Consider the following 18,946-nt stretch of genomic DNA (forward strand, 5'->3'; position numbering starts at 1 on the left):
CCAGACACTATTAAAACCAGGGACCCCAAACTTTGCACAGTGATTTTTACTATTTAACTGTGGTCCAAGGTTAGAAAAACTGGGTGGAGCCAACAACAGCTAATCATATTTCATTTGGTGACTTCACATTTTTCAAATCAACATGAAGTTTGTTCTCAAACTTCCCTTTCTAGTTTGTAAATGTAATTCCCTCCTCTGATTTCCTTGGCTAGTTGGTAGTCAGCCATCCTCCAACCAAAACACAAATTCCCACAATGCCTTGCATGTTCTAAACAGACCTGAGAAGAATAAGAACTGAAACTGGAGAAGAATCAATTTATTTTACATTGTAATAAAGGGAATAGAAAAGGATAGGCAGAAACTGCTTTCAGTTGCAATTTCATATACAGATAACTTTAAGATTATTGAAAATCTAATAGTATATTGGAAAGTTGCTTGATTTTATGTTTTTAATAATTCTTAGAATGAACATAAAATGTTACATTTGCAATATGCCTTAGAGGGTGAGGTAAATGCTAACTAATGCACAAAAAGCCCTAGCAATTTTGATCCTGACATGATATCACATGCACGCATCTGGCTGCTGATCAAGACAAGGCAAGCAGGAAACTGAAGCATCCAAAGATGGCAGCTGCCAACAGCACTCTTAGCTCTGAATTTCTGGCCACTATACAGGGGAACAATAATCATCCTAAATGTAAGTTCTAAGATGAATTTCCCATTTAAATAATAGTATAGACTGATTTAAAATTACTTATGTGAAAGACTAAAGTGATATCAAAGACATTAAGGGTTATTAATAAACGTGTAGTAAAGTAAAATTGGAAAAAGAAAAAGTAAACTCCATTTTGCTTGCATAAAATAAAAATAGGATTATAGTTTAGATTATATAGATTATAGTTAAATAATCAAAAATAATTCAGGCTAATACCATATCTGTGAATCCCCCACTAATATGAGCCACAGTAGAGTGCCTGACCACAGAACTTAGGAATTATGGTTTTGCAATGTTTGACATTGCTAGAGTGCAGTCCTGGGGTCCTTATGGTTCCAGTAAGGCTACTTTATGCAACAAATTTATGTAGGTTTCCTCCAGATACACGTTTTTTCTCCTACACTCCAAAAACATACAGGCAGGTTAACAGAGCAGGGACTGAAGCCCTGCAGAATATGTTAGTGCTATATGTAATGATCTAAATGAATGAGGATCAATTTATCAAGTATACACTTTTTTCAGTGAAGGAATATTTTATTAAAGGTTTATTAAAAAAATATTATATGTGTATTAAATAACAAGTAACATGTTTTTTAAATATTTAAAAGTCAACTTTACACTCTCAGTCTTCTATGCTGTTAGGTCTATGCCATCTTTTTAGGTGAAGCATAGTAAAGGATTACTGTGATCTCTGTAATTTAAAAATCGATGTTCAAATTTGATATGGCACAGAAGCTTTCATTAGCTTGGGACTGCATATGTTACACAGCTATGCCCACTCAGACACCTTTGCACATAGGCTTCTATATAACTAAATTGCCTTGTGTGCCTTGGCTTGAGCCAGCCCCATATGCTACACAGCCAGTGAATAGTAGTGCAGATAGCCAATGAAAGCTGCACTTTCACAAATCATTCTGTTCCCCGATTCTTCTACTGCAGCTTCCACTTGAAATGTGTATAGCAGAAGTTTGGGGAACCCAACTCTTAGCGCTTCAAAATCACTCTAAAGAAGAGCAGTTTATTTTTGTGTATGCATGACAATGCTTTTATTACTATCTTCATGTTGAACGGTATAGGAATTGATGTCTGGATCAAAAACATGCTGCAAAAAAATGGAAATTTAGGAAAATTGGTTGTTTTTAAATTGTGTTAAGGCAGTCCCATGCCTGAAAGATTGTTTACTATTGTCTAGATCCTTTGCCTTTGGGTTTTGCTTATGCACACTTATTTGGGGCCACCACACATACCCTGACTCTCAATCAAGACAGATGTTATCTACTCACAAGGTGAGGTATATGCCATATGCATCAGTGGAGACACATCATTTTACCCTGAAGGTTTGTGGAGAAATCCCTTTTACCACTAAATCACTTTTTAATGTAGTAATATACACTTCTAATGTAGAAGATGTCCTAGCCTTATTAATTTGTTCCACAGAGATTTCAACAGACATACATTGTATCTAGTGTCTTTTGCAATATCACAGACATAGGACTGTGCTTTAATAAATATTAAGCACAGTGGTACATCATTTAGGCCAGTACATCAGAGGTAAAACTGTGCCTTTAACGTAATTGTCTGTCACCATGAAAAACTAAGGCAAAAGTCAGTGCCCTAGGAAGGATCTCCTTAAAATGTACATAAAATATTATTCACTGTAGCACTTACACACAACAGACAAGCAGCATAGTATTTAAACAAAATACTTATTAACAAGATCTAGCCTCATCTCCTGCCATTCTGAAAAAATACACGGCCCTGAACCATTCTGTAAATATATTCACAGTTTGGTCTAATGGCTTGATGAGTGTTGTTGATGATAAACTTCGGCACTGGTTGACTGCAGTAGCATGAATATCAATAAAGATGTTGACATCAGGTACTCTTCTGGGCTCTCTCTTCTACATAAAGCTGCATCTGCAATGCCAAAGGAGAAAACTTACAAAGCAGAACAATATTTTAAGGTATATATAAGAATTAAAAGTTTAGTACCCTTTGTTTATAACCAGGTCACTTTTCTAAAAGTATATGAAATGAAGCACTCTAACATACGTGAACTTCAGGCTGCCCTACTTTTCTGCACTAAGCCCACCCCAACAGTTTGGAACCACAGCTCTTTGACCATAGGTCAAATTTTACTAATCCTTTTCTCTGCAGAAAGCTGTTCACCTTTAATATATCAGAGGTCATTGTCTTCAGTGGTATAAGTCGAGGTTCCTGCATGTGTACATCTTGTTCATCTGCCAGAATCCATGGGAAGTCCTAAGAGAACAGATTAAACTCAATGAACATCAGCAATAAAATTTTTAAGAGATAGAAGATTGCATATACATACCTTTATAACTTGAATTTTCTCCATATTCCGTGTAGCAGCTTCTCTAGTGTGAACAAGTAAAGTAAATGTACAGCCTACAAACAAAACATATATATATATATATTTTTGCATCACATTTTAGAGGTTATGGAACGAAGTGTATTTTTTATTGATGTAACATAATAAGATGGGACAAAATCAAATATAAATAGGTTAAAATTAGCTGAAAGTCTTAGGAGCATATACGGGTATGGGACCTGTTATCCAGAATGCTCGGGGGTTTTCCAGATAAGGGGTCTTTTCGTAATTCAGATCTCCTACCTTAAGTTTATCAAATGTGAAACTCGAGCCACAATCCACCAAGTGAAATTCCTCTACTTTTAACTTATTTCTATGGTATTTGTAGATGTGTATGGTAAATCGTTACTTCTACTCACTGATAAGCCTCTAAAAATAATTAAAAAAAAAAAGGTGCATGGTGGTGAAATCTTACTCTTGAAAAACTGTGGCTAGCTCTAATTTCCTTCACACTTTGATGAATATACCCTATAATGTTAGTGCAAATGAATGGAAGCACTTATATAGGGAATAGCGATTTTGCACACTGCAGGGATTCAATAAGAATTCTATAAATTCTAAACTACCAAAATGCAATGTATTTACAAAAAAATGTGTGCATTCTTGGTTTACAGGCAGACTCAATACAAATATTTTTTTTTATCCAGTACGAGGTGTTTTATAATTAAATAGGTTTTGTCTTCACTAATTTAGCTATATGACTATATAATAGTCATATACTATGGGTAATTCATGTGTTATTCACAATATAAATTTAAAACAAATAAAAATTTCCATTGTAAATTAATATACATACATATTGCTTATAAAAAATAAGAGCTTTACACTACAATACTGCCAGGCCTATGGCACACAGACATTTTCTATACCAGCGTTAGGTTGATCCATCCTGCATCCATCCTGCATGCAAGATTACAAGTATAAATGGGATCCACTTCTCACTGCATAAAAAAAGGTGGATTTTGGCCAGAAAATGCAAATGCAATAGCTTTCTTCAGATCTCATTCATGCCTGTCATTTTCATATGTTATGGGTGCAGGATGGATCATCCGAAGATTGATTGGACAAAAGATTCTACCTGGGGGATTGTTGTCTAAGACAGCATCACAGACACTAATCTTCAGGATAAAGGCACGAAGTAACTGCTCAACGTGAGACAACAGAGAGTCAGAACTGTAAATGGAAGAAAGAGAACAATAACTTTGTGACTTTAAAGCTACTCTTTCACATGGTAATGTATAAAAATAAACTCAGTCAGGTATCAACTAAAGATTTCTGTTTACTTTAAAAAAGATAAAACATGCTTAGGTGCATGGCCCAGGAAATGTTATTGCCTTGAGAGGAAACTTCTGCGATTTCGCTGAAATCGCGGCGGTGGGATGGCAATTCGGGCAGATTAGTTGCTCGCGAAAAGGGAGATTTGTCGCGGGCGACTAATCTCCCCGTGTGCCAGAGCCCTAAGCAAGACCCAGTTATCACCTGTGCATTATCAACTTTAATTTCTCATGCAAAATCCACTTCACCTTTTTAAAGTCTACTTAAAGACTTAAAGGAGAAGGAAAGGCTAAGTCACTTGGGGGTGCCAAAATGTTAGGCACCCCCAAGTGACTTAGATCGCTTACCTTGTACCCTGGGCTGGTGCCCCTGTTAGGAGAAAAAAGCACCAGCCCAGGGTACCTGTAGGAAGCCCTTCCTCCTTCCTTTTTCTTTTGCCGGCGAAATCTGTGGGCCAGCGCATGCGAATAGGAAGTAGGAAGCGCTTGCTGCTACCCCGGGCTGGTGCTGTTCTCTCCGTACAGGGGCACCAGCCCGGGGTAAAAGGTAAGCGATCTAAGTCACTTGGGGGTGCCTAAGATTTTGGCACCCCCAAGTGACTTAGCCTTTCCTTCTCCTTTAAAGTTATTACTTTTATCCCTTTTACCAAATGTGTATGCATTTACTATTGCATGTGAACAATGTACATTTGTAAATATTTATGCTGTACAAGGTCAGGCACTGGGAAAACAGCACACTCATTTTATATGCACCTATTTGTTACAAAACTTGAACACACATTAAAATGGCACCTGTGCAGGACCCAAGCTGTACTCACGGGGGTACTTTTATTACAGTGTGAGCTGCCACCACCACTGGTGATGTTGCCCATAGCAACCAATCAGCAATTAGAATTTAACGGTCACCTACAAGGTAGAAAACAAAAGCAAATATCTGATTGGCTGCTATGGGCAATATGTTGGCTTACACACCATAATAAATATGCCCTTTAGTATGTCAGTACACCCGCGCAGTTATTTAATATCAACCTTTAAAACAGTACTCAATCTTAATGTAACAGACAAACATTACCTGATAGAAAGCAAGGGTGGTTGTGCAATTTCAAAGACAAATCGCTCCACAGGATGGTGTTCCTTATCTAGAATAACTACCACCACTTTCTCCACATCATTCTGCAATTTAGCAGAAAAAAACCCCAGATTAGATCATTTACTGTAATAAAACCACACTGAAGATCTAATTAACAGGTGGGTACTTAGTATAAAAGAAGCAGACAGAAAAAGACTGATGACAGCAGAGGGGGCAGATAATGCACTGCTCATTTAAAAAGCACTTGCATTTAGGGTATGCTTGTGCTTTGCACCTAGAACCTGACTGGAAATCTAGCACTAAGTGCTTTAAGTATTTTAAGCAATATTACAAACAAGTACATTTGATAAATCGAGAGCAAAGTGGAACTGCTTCTAAATTTAAGCTATGATATCCGAGATATAACTTTGGATTTAATTTAACTGTCTTTCATCATTGAAAAATTAGGCAAAAATTAATGCCCTATGTAGTATCTCCTTAAACTGTACATAAAATATTATACAATGTAGCACTTACACACAAGAAGGCAAGCAGCATGGACTAGACATCAAGCACTAGGTGTATAGAGCAGCTCTGTCATGCAGTAAGTACATTCCAATAACCAGACTGTAACTTAAAGTAAGGTAAGTTCCCTACTGCTGGGCCATTTAAATGTAAAAAGTGGTAGTGATACATTGCACCAGAATATACCTACTGCTTACAGAGCAAGGAAAGGCATCTACCAAAGCCCTTAATATATTGTAGAGCCCCCTTGCCTGTAGCAGATCGGCAATTTTTTTTTTTTTTTTTTAAATAACAATTCCTTGTCCCAAAATGTGCCTTCAAACTTTCCTCCCTTTTCACCCAGCATCGTCCCTGCACAACCAAAATACACCCCGCTCGCACACCCCCTCCCGCGACCGAGCACCCCCAGCGACACACTCTCAAACCCCCCCGCTCCCCACAGCGCTCGCCTGCTCGCCTGTTCTTCGCTCTGATCACTCCTCATTCTGTGTAGGGGAGGGGGGAGCGCACCTGCTTGTAAAACTGAAAACTGCAAAGCGCATGCGCCGCCTACAGTGTCCCGGTCCTACAGTCAAGGGAGGAGTGATGCATTATGGGAATCCTCTTTACACAGCTCAGCGTTTTTTCTCAGTGTTTGGCTTCAGATCTTCTGAACGGGTGAAATATGGGGAGACTTAAGGGCACTATTGAGACAACTGAAGGTATGCCTGCAGCTTGAGATTAACTCTTTACTAGCCTCTCCTTCTCCTTTAAGTAAAAGGGTCATTTTTAATAGTTTTAATCCAATCCTGGAGGTAGGTGCTCTACATTTGTATGTTCCTTGTTCTCGTCTATCATGGCAGTAAAAACATATAAAAAGCATAACCTCTGGAAAAGGCAATTCATGTTTTATCGTTGGCAAATCACACTAATACCAATGCGAAGGTATTTACTTAGAAGGGTTGTCTTTCAAAACCTTGACACACAAATTTAAAAAATAATGCAAAAATTGTAAAATTAAACCATATTAGAACTATTATTATAACAATTATTGCTGAAAAAAACACCTAGCACAGTGCTGTCCAACAGGCAGCCTGAGCTATTGTGATAAAATGGGTGTGGTTTGAAGTGAGGGCGCTTTAAGAAAAAAAATGGGAGTGGTCAAAACTGGCTTTCATTATCGGTCCTCCACCATGTAGGCCAGAAAAATACCAGCCCTCGGTACCACTGAAGTTGGACAGCACTGATCTAACAAATACATCACAACCTTAACACACATATATATATATATATATATATATATATAATAAATATTAATAAAATATATATATTCAGGTCTCACCTTTTCAATGAGTGGTTTAACACAGTGAAGAGTGTCCTGAATGTAACGATTCAATTCAGGATGACATGACATCTAAATAATATAAAACAAAGGAGGCAACACACACAAAATTTTAAACAGTTGAATTGATCAGAGAATTAATAATGCAAAAAATATTTAAAACCCAGTGTCTAATCCATGGTTTGTCAACTCACAGCAAATGGAAATGTTGATAATAGTGTTATAATAGTAACACGGGAACAGCTGAATAACAAAAATTGCTATAAGCTACTTGGGATATTTTTACTGGTAAAAGGCCGTGGCAGCCTTGGCCTGGTGCAGAAGCCAAATATATATGTTGTAACATTCCTAGCCTAATTCTTTATTGAGCTTTAGTTCTCCTTTAATCAAAATCTGTACTCATTCTGACATCTATTCTTTAAGCTTATGCAAAATCTGAGAATTCTTATTACTACTGCGCTCCTTTAGAGCTTTTCAGAAAGTCTTGAAAATCTTACACTGGGTTTTGCATTTTTTTCCTTTTCAGACATTTCAATAAACGTTCTGTGCATGCATAGCTGCATTCCATGCTGGATCCTTTGCAAATCAGGTAAAAAAAACAAAACAAACAAAACAGGTAAAATAAAATCCTCAAACTTGAATACTTACACATGGACCTAAATTCCACATTAACTTTAAATTTTGAGCACTGTTGCTTTACCATCCCATAAAAGAAAGCTTTAATATCTACAATCTACCATGTAAGTCATTACAATCACTGGGGGTTGCCTAACATTTTGGCACCCCCCAGTGATTATACCTTTCCTTCACTTTTAAACTTGTTTTGTTATTGGAAAAGTGGTTTGATTTTACCTTTCTCTCATAAGGGTCAATCAGTAGTCTGATACAGAACTTTTTAACTTTGCATGCAAATACTGTTCTGCCTCATATCAATGCTGGTTTAATGTGCCATTCCTCAGATGGTGTTATCACTACCAGGTCTAGCTATGGAAAAGATTTCTCAAATGTGCAGTTATGGAAAATGTTATGCAAAAAAGCTTGTGATCTGGGATTTCTGTTTTTTGTGTAACACGGTACACCATATTTTGAATGTTTTGATAACACTTAAAAGATAAGTAGGTTTTTAAAATTAGTTTTTAAAAGGCCAACACAATTCACAGTTTACTAGGAGCACAAACACAAAAAAAGTTACAATTTGAATTTTTACAAATGGTAATGGAAAATAAAAATTTGTATTTCTTTTAAATAAATGATAAAATAAGTAATTTGTTAGCATTGGACTTTTGGAGCCTACTAAAACACCTGGAGAGACAAGACTGGATTGTTGATCTTTTCCTGCATAGTACTATATTACTAATGGTACAAATAAATTACTTGATGATTTTTGAAAATGCAAGGTCAGGTGATACCTTTTATTGGCTAACTGAGTAAGTAAAAGTTGAAAGCTTTTCAGATGACAGTATTACATCTCTTCTTCAGGATTAAAGGTCTTACATCTTTAAAGGAAAACTATACTCCCCAAACAATGTAGGTCTTTATAAAAATATATTGCATAAACAACTTTATATATATATATATATATATATATATATATATATATATATATATATATATAAAACCCTACTTCATCTAAATAAATAATTTTCATAAAAAAAATACTGTTTTACTGTGCTATTGGGTACTCCTAAATAGAAAATTTCCATTTTAAGAAATAATATGGAATGCAAGGGGAGAATTTCCGCTTTCTGGGATGATAGGATTCACAGTGCACACAAAAAACCCAAGGCACACATACATGCTAGGCCACACCAGCCAATTAATTAAAAGATGTAATTTAACCCTGAATAAGAGATGTAATACTATCATATTGAGAGCTTGCAACTTTTCCTTACTCAGACAATAAAAGGTATCACCTTACATATTCTGCAATTTTTCAAAGGCTAACACAGTACAACACCTTACTATCATGGAAAGAATTGATGATTTCTGTAGATTACATAATACACAGAACCACAAAAGCTATTTGACATTTACCTGTACTGGCACATTATATTTCTTTCTCTTTTGGAAGATTCCAATAGGATAAACCTCTCGGACATAAAGAATTAGATGAACAGCCACCTCCAGAAATTCACATAATATATCTGCAACAACTAAGGGAAGAAAAGTAACAATTTCTAACAAAGTCAAAATAAGTTAAGTTGTGAAGTCAACCTTAGCATGAAATAGAATTATACAATATACAAAACCAGGAGCAAGCTGTCTAACACATTCCTATATGATCAAAGATCCAACAGATGATGTTTGTTTAAAGAAGAAGGAAAGGTAAAAACTAAGTAAGCTTTATCAGAAAGGTCTATGTAAATAGAGCCACAAGCACTTACAGAAACGGTTAAAGAAACAGGATGTCTTGTCTCTTTGATTCCTGTGCCAGAACCATGCAGCTCTCTCCTCTCCTGCTCCCCCCTCCCTCAAGAATGCTAAGAACTCACTCCCACTCCTTAGGAATGGGTTATCTGAGCCAATCAGCAGGAAACGTCCTTAGTCTTACAAAGCATGTACACCGGTCTTGGTCTTGGTGCAGGAAGCAAGGCATTATGGAAAATTTCTTTAAAGAGCTCAGTGTTTTTTTTTCCTGTGAGGCTTCTGATCATCTGAACAGGAGAAATATGGGGAGATTTAAGGGCACTAGAACTAAAGGTATGCCTGCAGCTTGAGCCTTTCCTTCTCCTTTATGAGCTATGTAAAAATACTATAGCCAAGGCAAGAAATATGACAACTCTAATTCACAGGTATGAAAGCTAAATTGGAGAAAACAAACATTTAATAAAGAATATGCCAAGTAACATGCAATAATATATTAACTGTAATAGATTAATTGTAACCATTAATATTAAAAGAGTCTTAACTACAGCTGTGCAAAATCCCATCTGTTTACACTTAAAAACTTGCAACTCTGTACCCCACCAGTGTCAACTACCTCGACTAGTGCTATGTTTGGCAACTTTGACCAATACTTTGGATACCAAGAAAAAAGAAAGAGACCTTGACAACATTAGTGAATTGTATAGAATTAAGAATAGTATATATTTTGCTGATGTTTTACAAGAAACATATCATGCAATAAACTGCAATATCCCACACTCTGTATAAAGAAAATGTAAAAAAATGCTTTATTTACCCTGTCCAAAGTTCAGATCTTGACGTGTCAGAGTGGTCATCTTTCCATCTGAAAAATAATTTAAGAAATTATTGTCCATGGGACCATAAAGAGTGAGATCATCGGCTAATTTGACCCAATGTGAATAACAATATGCACACACACTAAGGGGCACATTTACTAATCCAGGAATCCGAATGGGAAAAAATTGGATTGGAAACGAACATTCTGCGACTTTTTCGTATTTTTTGTGATTTTTTTGTTGCCGTCGTGACTTTTCCGCGAATTGTCACGACTTTTTTGTCGCCGTTACGACTTTTTCGTGAATTGGCGCGATTTTTTCGTATTGAGCGCTCGTAAACGGCGGGCAAACCTTTGCGACTTTTGGAAGCCTCCCATAGGACTCAATGGCACTCTGCAGCTCCAACCTGGCCCAAGAAAAGTCACAATACTGATGCTTGAATGAATCCGAAACTTTTATACTCGGCGCGACAGTACGATTATTTCGTGACGGCGCCGAAAGTTGCGAAAAAATCGCAAAAAAACGAATACAGACGCTGTTCGGACGTTTGTGGATTAGTAAATGTGCCCCTAAGTATTTTTTTCAAACACATGTATCAAGTATTCGTATGCTTAGAAAGAAAATGATTCTCACCAAAGCAAATTTGCCACAGATATTACATATATATTATATGTGTGTTTGTGTGTTGGATAATACATAAAGATTTTACAGACCCCCCCCCCCCACTTAACAGCAGCACCAAGGCCCGATATGTTTGACTATATTCTCACCCTCCTTGCCTAATAACAGAAGTACTGTGAACATGTCTAGTGGCCCTTTTCTGTGGCATGCATTATAATTTACATGTGCAGTATACCACATTGTTTAGCATCAGTTATATTAATAAAGCTTCTGCTGAACATAGATTGTTAAGTATGTTCAGCCCAAGCCATATTCACTGAACCCCACCGTTAATGTAGGCCATGAAACACCAATATTAATGATAACTTACAAGGCTTGTTTAATTTGTCTCTATGCAGTAACATAAAGAAACCATCTAAATGGTTACTACCCTGGGTAAAGTTGCCCACGTTTTGTAAATAAGCCCCACTGATAACTTTGAATTCACTCTGCCAGTGGGAGAGTGCATTCATCTCTTATAAAAATTCAGCAGAGATTGCCAATTTTTATTACCTGATCTGAGTCTTACTTGGATTTCTTCTTCTCATTTACTGCTCATAGGCTAGCGACAAATCACCTATATCGGAAAGAGAATTATAGTCTAAAACATTATTTTAATAAATCTAATAATTTGGGAAAGATTAGATAAGAACCTGCATTCCCCTATACTATTTTATACTGCACTCTCGACTCATGCAGTAGGGGCTAGCTGCTAACTGCAACAACAACAATACTGCTGCACTGGAGTGCAGGGCTTCAGTCACAAACACGACTCACCCATTACACATTTAGACTTTCTCGGTTACTAATTAAAAAAAAATCGATCCTCCCGCTAGATCTATACGGTCCGCATTCTTATTCTCTCCCCATATTTACCTGCTAAAGCCTGCCTTCACCACAGCAGCGTCTACTTCCTCTTACCAAACTGTCCAATGTAATCGCTAACGTCACGTGATCAGAAAGGGAAGTGCTGCGAACATATGCAGGAAGTGAAAGCGCTGAAGGAACTAATCAGAAAGGGCAATGGCATACGGGGAGGTGGAAAGACGGCACAAAGCTATTTATGTTTCTTGTGGCATTAAGCCAGAATCCAGAGTAACAGCACGCTAGTAAAAGCTGGTCCAATTTACGATAATGGGATTACATATTAATATGGGGATTACATATTAATAGGGGCTGTGATATAATGGAAGCAAGTACAGGGGTTTGCGGTACAGGGGCCAGGCGCTCAACAAGGTTCAGTGGTCCAATAGAATAGCGCCATAGGGGCTGTGATATAATGGAAGCGAGGTCAATTAAATATGAGAAACTTTGGGGCTCTGTGCTGCGCAAGTTATGTCTATGCCCCTAACCCCTATAAACACAAGCATGCAGTACCAAAAGTTGACCATTGCAATATAAGCAGCTGATGTTGCTCTTGTATAAAGAGGTCTGTTGATTAAAGGAACAGTAATTCCAAAAAATGAAAGAGCTTTAAAGTAATAAAAATATAATGCACTGTTGCCCTGCACTGGTAAAACCTGTGTGTTTGCTACAGTAACACTACTATAATTTATATAATAAGCTGCTGTGTAGCCACAGGGGCAGCCATTCAAGCTGGAAAAAAGAAGAAAAGGCACAGGTTACATAGCTGATAACAGATAAGTTCTGTAGAATACAATAGTGTTTTATTTGTTAACTGCTATGTGCCTGTGCCTTTTCTCCTTTGAATGGCTGCCTCCATGGCTACATAGAAGCTTATTTAAATAAATGATAGTAGACTTTCTGAAGTAAACACAACTTTTACCAGTGCAGGGCAGCAGAACATTACATTTTAGTTACTTTTATACACTTTCATTTTTTGATGTTACTGTTCCTTTAATGTGCTAGTAAGTCATTCAGTTTCGATTTCTCACCTACCTGCCCCAGCTCTGGTGTATCATTGCTTAATATGGAAGTTACATAAGATTTTTTGCATAGACTACATAAGAGATGGGCCCAATGATATTGCTGTGGGTCCAATAACTATTCAGTAGTAGTTCTCAAAAATAATTGTTAGAATAATTAATGTGCTAATAAGTCAGTATATTAATTCGGGGGCCAGTGGAGTTAAGTAATTACCTTTAAAATGATTTAAGTGTTTCTTTTGCCTTTTGCTTGATATGCAAGTTACTTCTAGGCAAGTCACGTAGTTTTCATAATTGCATTTTACATAACTTTATATGTAACTTAAGCAATTTGCGTAACTTTCATATCGTGACCACACCCCCTTTATGGAAGAAGATTTTAAAGGGCCAGCACAACTGTACACCTTCTGCTCCCTGATGGCTGCCCTGAAACTGAACCTTGTTGACACATAAAACTCAGGGTGGAGACCTAGGGATACACTGTAGGGAGCTGCTCCAACGTAGAATATTATAGGGCAACTTTCAAAGCAAGTGCATCTTCCTAAAAGCAGTTGGGGAACTAGTCAGGCTTAGGGGTTGTGGGATTCTCTAGGGTCCAGTGGAAAGGGAAAGTTAATTTCCATTGTAGATTACGATGGAAAAACCAATCTAGTTTAGGGTAGAACAGTATTTAGCTGTTCAAAGTATAATGTACTGGTGTTAGGATGTAAGATTACTTTAGTGGTTTATCTAATGGAATACATAATGGGGCAACTAAGTCAAAGTGGGTGCTTTAATGGTGGGGAATCTGATGAAATCCGATAACCGGGATGAAAGCTTTAATTAAGGGAAACAATGGGAAAGCTGTTTAAGAACTTCGGCTTCCGAACCAAAATTTCTTAGAGCCACACACAACACAGAAACTCCTATTATACCTTTCACTGTAATCTGTTCCTTCAAAAAGTATGAAGAAATACCATTTTTATTTGCTGAAATCCAGCTACAGAAATGTTCTTCTCTTTCAACATCATTTGAAATCCTGACAGGGGTGGAGGGACTAAAACAAATTGTACCGACAACTCCACAGATTACATACAGCATGCAGGAACTACTTAGCACAAAATGATTGCACTGTGTTGTTCCTTTTCTTATTGGCATTATGTGTGCAGGCTAAGGACAGCTAACTACTTATACTATTTTTGAGCCTCAAAGTAGTCAGCCAGATCAGCACGAGAACAGGGGCTAGGCTTAGGTAACTGTTCCAAACCACAGAGCTTTCAAGGACAAGGAAAGTTACTTGTTGAATAACGATATTAATACAACTATAATTCTGTCTTTCAGTTTCACCCTTTTATGACTTCACACTTTTTCATTTCTCTTTGTGCTTGTATCAAAGGCCAGTCTTTGCACATGCTCCATTTGTACTGAGCTTCAGCATAGGTGCACAGCTGTCAAGTGAGATGGAGTCATGAACAATATGCTAAAAACTTCAAAAAAGGAATTAAATGGAGAAACAATACTCGAAAAAATATCAACAATGTTGATGTGGCATATAGAGAATGCCCTCTAGTGATCACTGAGGGATATAGTTACTGAACAATATGTTGTCAAGATAAAAAAAATCCTAGTAAATCCTTTTGGCATCTCTGAAGACTGGGGGGTGTGATCCTATATCTTTATGAGTTTCCATGTATGAACTACATTTTATTTCATTAGGTAAACATTTATTTTGCAATAATAAAACTCTTACTTCTTGAATTATGGGGAGCCATTAAATGGGCTGAGGGTGTATGTTGTGGCTGAAGAGAATCCATCAGTAAGGTGGATGAGTGGCAATAGTGATTATTGTCTCTAGTAGAGTGGTACTTTTAGATAATAATCAACCCCCCCCCCCCATGGTATATGGAAGTAGCACATGGGTGGGATGTGACAATCTTCTGCTGCACATCATTAAGAACTGTTCCAAGGCATTGGGCTTGGGAACTAATTTAGTGCAAGGGTGCAGCCTGGAAATGTAAATCAGTGTATGGGGCAAAAGTTGTGTGAGCTGAGCCATTTTACAGAGGAAAACGTAAAATTACTCTTTTGATTTATGTAGTATTTACAACATATTCCATGGTATGTTCCAGAGGATGCTAGGCTATTTACATAGGTCCTTGCCTGGATGAATAGTATCAGTCATACATATGCTAGAATCACAAGGGACAGTCTAAATGCCACTGTGCTTTTGGTGAGAAAACAAGAGACCATAGAACATACAATTTCCATTTAAGATGCCATGGTTGAAATCCAAAACAGTTATTATCAGCTATAGATACACAGAAGGAAAGCTGATGGGCACACTTGTATTTTTCAAAAAGGTTACGTTGACAGAAGTGTGCTGTTAGTGTGTGTAGCTCTCCCTACTTAAGGCTGATGCCACACCAGGCGTAGGGCTGATTTTTTCGGCAAGCGGAAAAACGCTTGCCGAAAAATCAGCCCTACGCCTGCTACTTGTGCCTGCACCCGAATGAATGGGATACGCTCGGGTGCAGGCACATGTAGCCGATATACGCATGAAAACGCGAGAGAATGCAAAGTCTCACGTTTTAATGCGTATATTGGCTACATGTGCCTGCACCCGAGCGTATCCCATTCATTCGGGTGCAGGCACAAGTAGCAGGCGTAGGGCTGATTTTTCGGCAAGCGTTTTTCCGCTTGCCGAAAAAATCAGCCCTACGCCTGGTGTGGCATCAGCCTAAGTCTACTTTTCAACCACTGTTATGTTTATACTAGTTTCATTATGTATGCCAGGGGTCCCCAAACTTTCTTACCCACATGCAACATTTAAATGTAAAAAGTGTTATGAAGCAGCACAATTCTAAAAAATATATATATTTATAAATATTAGCTATGGGTAATGCTGATTGTTTTTTTGATAATATATCTGCTTTTGTAAGTAATTGCTACATGACTTTCATACACCTGACTGTTTTGTCCACATGACTTCTCAGCCTAGTTAAGAGTTAAGATTTCTAACACTAAAAGACTACTGTAGCACAAATATGATGGGCCTATATACTTGTAGATCAATATGGGGGGTTGGAGAGATAATGTAAAAGGGATCGGAAAAATACTTCTACAGCAAAATCATAAAGCACATGCAACTACAATGTTATGATAGTTATTTTAAAAAAGACATTTCTGGTTTCAGTGTCCCTATGTCTGCATAATTGGACCCACTGTGACAGAATTGAATTTTACTTCCTGATCTCTTCGAGCGCAACAAATCAGCAGTCCACTAAGAAGCCTTCTGTATAAACTCCTCCCCTTTTCCCAGCTGCAGCCTGTTAGGCTTTCAGATAAAGAGCAGCTCAGTATACAGAGGATTCTCAGTGGACAGTCAATTTATTATTATTGTGCTTATAGGTATCAGAAAGTAAAATGTGACTTTAGTTGCTTTCAAATTAAAATCAGGCAATAATGTGGAAACATGGCATTCTGTCCCTTTAATTGTCTAAGCAACAAAATACCCCAAATTGTGTACCATTGTTTCTAGCATTAAAGGAACAGTTACACCAAAAAATGTATATATTTAAAAGAAATTAAACTATAATGTACTGCTGCCCTGCACTGGTAAAAGGTTTGTGTTTGCTTCAGAAACATTACTAGAGTTTATATAAACCCTGGCGTGTAGCCATGGGGGCAGCCATTCAAAAGAAGAAAAGGCACAGGTTATATAGCAGCTAACAGATAAACCCTGTAGAATACAATGGTGTCTTATCTGTTATCTGCTATGTAACCTGTGCCTTTTTTCCAGCTGGAATAGCTGCCCCCATGGCTATACAGAAGCTTATTTATATAAACTATAGTAGTATTCCTGAAGCAAATAGCCCAGTTTTACCAGTGCAGGGCCACTGTACATTATATTTCAATTACTTTAAAACACTTTCATTTTTTGGTGTTACTGTTCCTTTAAAAGCATTACAGTATGTGATTGCTTTAAAAAAAAAAAAGCAGGGCAGGCCTTTCATGTAATATCTCCCTGTGTGATACAGAGCAGTGGGGGGAGGGCAAAACAATTGGAATAGCAGTTACATTTTAACTAAACTTCCTTTATCTACTGTATGCTTTAATCACAACAAATAGCTGGTTACACTATCTACATTTTTGGTTCATACTTAGAGCCTAATATAAAAAACTATACATTTTACTGTAGTTTGTGATTGTAGAGTAATATTGCCAGTCTTACACATTCCTTCCGAATGGAAGGGGCAGGCCCTGGAAAACAATTATTGCTTAAGATTCTTTAAACCTCCATAAGAATTAAGAAAAACTGATTTATATCGCTTTTAAAAAAACAAAAAAGACGATCTATTTACTATTTATAAAATGAAAGAGTCCCCTTAGTTGGGTATTTTTACTAAAATTTCTGTTTTCTAAATCACACTCCAAAATAAACTAACCATTAGCAGCATAAGACATGCGTTCAGAATGCTTAGACAGTGTTTTCAATATATTTGCTGTATCACAGTGCTGCATGAAGAGGACATTTCTAAATAAATGACAAATGTGGACCCTTGGCAGTTATTTTCTTATCTTACCATTGTGTGGCTAACTTAAAGGGGTTAATTAGAAGTGCCCTGTGCCTGAGGCTACCAAACCTTTGTGTATTGAAGATTGCTTATCTTTGCAGAAACAAACCAGGGGCTCAGAGCCCAGATGTCCTATGGCCTGCAAGCTTGTAAGTATATGCAAGACTGGATCCAGAAGTCAGTTCTATGCTAGGCATGTATGATGATACTGGGGTACAAGTTAAAAAAGGAGAAAACAATACAGTCAGTTAGGCTTTCTCTTATTCACTTAACCTACGTGTAGTCTATTGCATATTCACAAGTCCTTTTCGTTTTATTACATCTCTTCTCTTTGTGTCTAGATCCTTATTCTCTCTTGTCACCATGGAACACAAACAGGAGGGTGCAGGAGCTGGGGGCACGCTTTGTTAGTGACAGTTTTCTCATTGTTTTGGTTTTGTAAAGATTTGTTAAACCTAGACAATATCTGATTTCCACACCTTAATCCTGTAAGCACAATCACATCCAAGTCGGTTTTCCTGCTTGAAGTGATCTACTAAGACAAAGATATAGATACACACATACAATAGATACACAAAACCATTAGTATTATGTTCTTTAGATTGCATATATAAATATCATATTCAGCAATCACTAATCTATTAATAGCACCACAAATTAAAACACTCTGTATGCTTTCTCTTGCCTGGTCCCCTCACCATTCTGCTTAGTGTACCTGCACAGATTTTGGTCTCTGTGGCTTCTCCCCCACCCTTCCTCTTTAACACCCCCTGCTACCCCTCCCCTCCTTCTGTACTTCCACTCCAGCCTGTCTGCTGCTACACAAGCAGATTTCAGCAAGCAGCCTCTGAAACAGGTAGAGGACCAGATTGTTCTCAGCAGCCTATGCTCCCATCTAACCTCTAGGAGGGGTGAGTAACAAGACCATATTATAACCACCAGAGGGTTTTCACTTATGACATTATATCTTATCAGATTAATATGCCATTTGTTTAAACCTTTATTTTTGTCTTTTGTTTTTAGTTATTTAATTTGGTTACTATTTGGATCATTTTAGTGGTTTTGTGAGTGCAAATTGGTTTTCTTTTTGTTTCTTTCAAATATCTCACTTTGGTTCATACCCTGTTTGCCTGCATTCTTTTTCTTTAACAGTTATTCAATATGCATCTCATTCTAAGAATGTTATTACCTATTGGATAAGCTTTCACTTACTTAGTGAGTAGCAAGATACAGCGTGCCTTCTTTCTCTGCCTCTCTGCTGTATCCCATTCTTTTCTTCTCTTGTATTGATGGGGGTGGGGGTTGCATCCAGAAATCATATTCCTGCATGTTGTTGTTGAAGGTGGTGCGTGCACAATTTTGTCCATGG

At 37.4% G+C, this 18,946-nt stretch overlaps 2 protein-coding genes across 8 annotated transcripts in view; one reads left to right on the forward strand and one right to left on the reverse strand.

Annotated features, from left to right (window-relative positions):
• Positions 1-301: 301 nt before the first annotated feature.
• mad2l2 (mitotic arrest deficient 2 like 2) lies at positions 302-12,320 on the reverse strand. 7 transcript variants are annotated; one of them, XM_018095335.2, is made up of 10 exons: positions 12,015-12,320; positions 11,668-11,715; positions 10,478-10,525; positions 9,331-9,449; positions 7,297-7,368; positions 5,454-5,554; positions 4,186-4,280; positions 3,051-3,124; positions 2,885-2,977; positions 302-2,632 (listed from the first exon to the last, which is right to left on the reverse strand). In XM_018095335.2, exons 2-10 carry the CDS (start codon positions 11,684-11,686, stop codon positions 2,591-2,593), a joined length of 663 nt encoding a protein of 220 aa, XP_017950824.1. In that variant the 5' UTR covers positions 11,687-11,715; positions 12,015-12,320; the 3' UTR covers positions 302-2,590.
• Positions 12,321-18,257: 5,937 nt separating this feature from the next.
• The window catches only part of draxin (dorsal inhibitory axon guidance protein), a 46,562-nt gene continuing 45,873 nt past the window's right edge, over positions 18,258-18,946 (forward strand). The window contains exon 1 of the mRNA XM_002937523.5: positions 18,258-18,488. The gene's annotated coding sequence lies outside the window, so the exon portion shown is untranslated. The remainder of the gene's footprint in view (positions 18,489-18,946) is intronic.

The sequence above is a fragment of the Xenopus tropicalis genome, chromosome 7, assembly GCF_000004195.4.
Source record: "Xenopus tropicalis strain Nigerian chromosome 7, UCB_Xtro_10.0, whole genome shotgun sequence".
Lineage (NCBI taxonomy): Eukaryota > Metazoa > Chordata > Amphibia > Anura > Pipidae > Xenopus > Xenopus tropicalis.

Excerpts from the sequence above, each read along its gene's own strand:
- mad2l2 (XM_018095335.2), bottom strand. Across the intron at positions 7,369-9,330 it reads AATATAATGTGCCAGTACAG|ATGTCATGTCATCCTGAATT; the intron begins GTAAATGTCAAA and ends TATATTATTTAG. Across the intron at positions 3,125-4,185 it reads CTTAGACAACAATCCCCCAG|GCTGTACATTTACTTTACTT; the intron begins GTAGAATCTTTT and ends TTTTGTTTGTAG.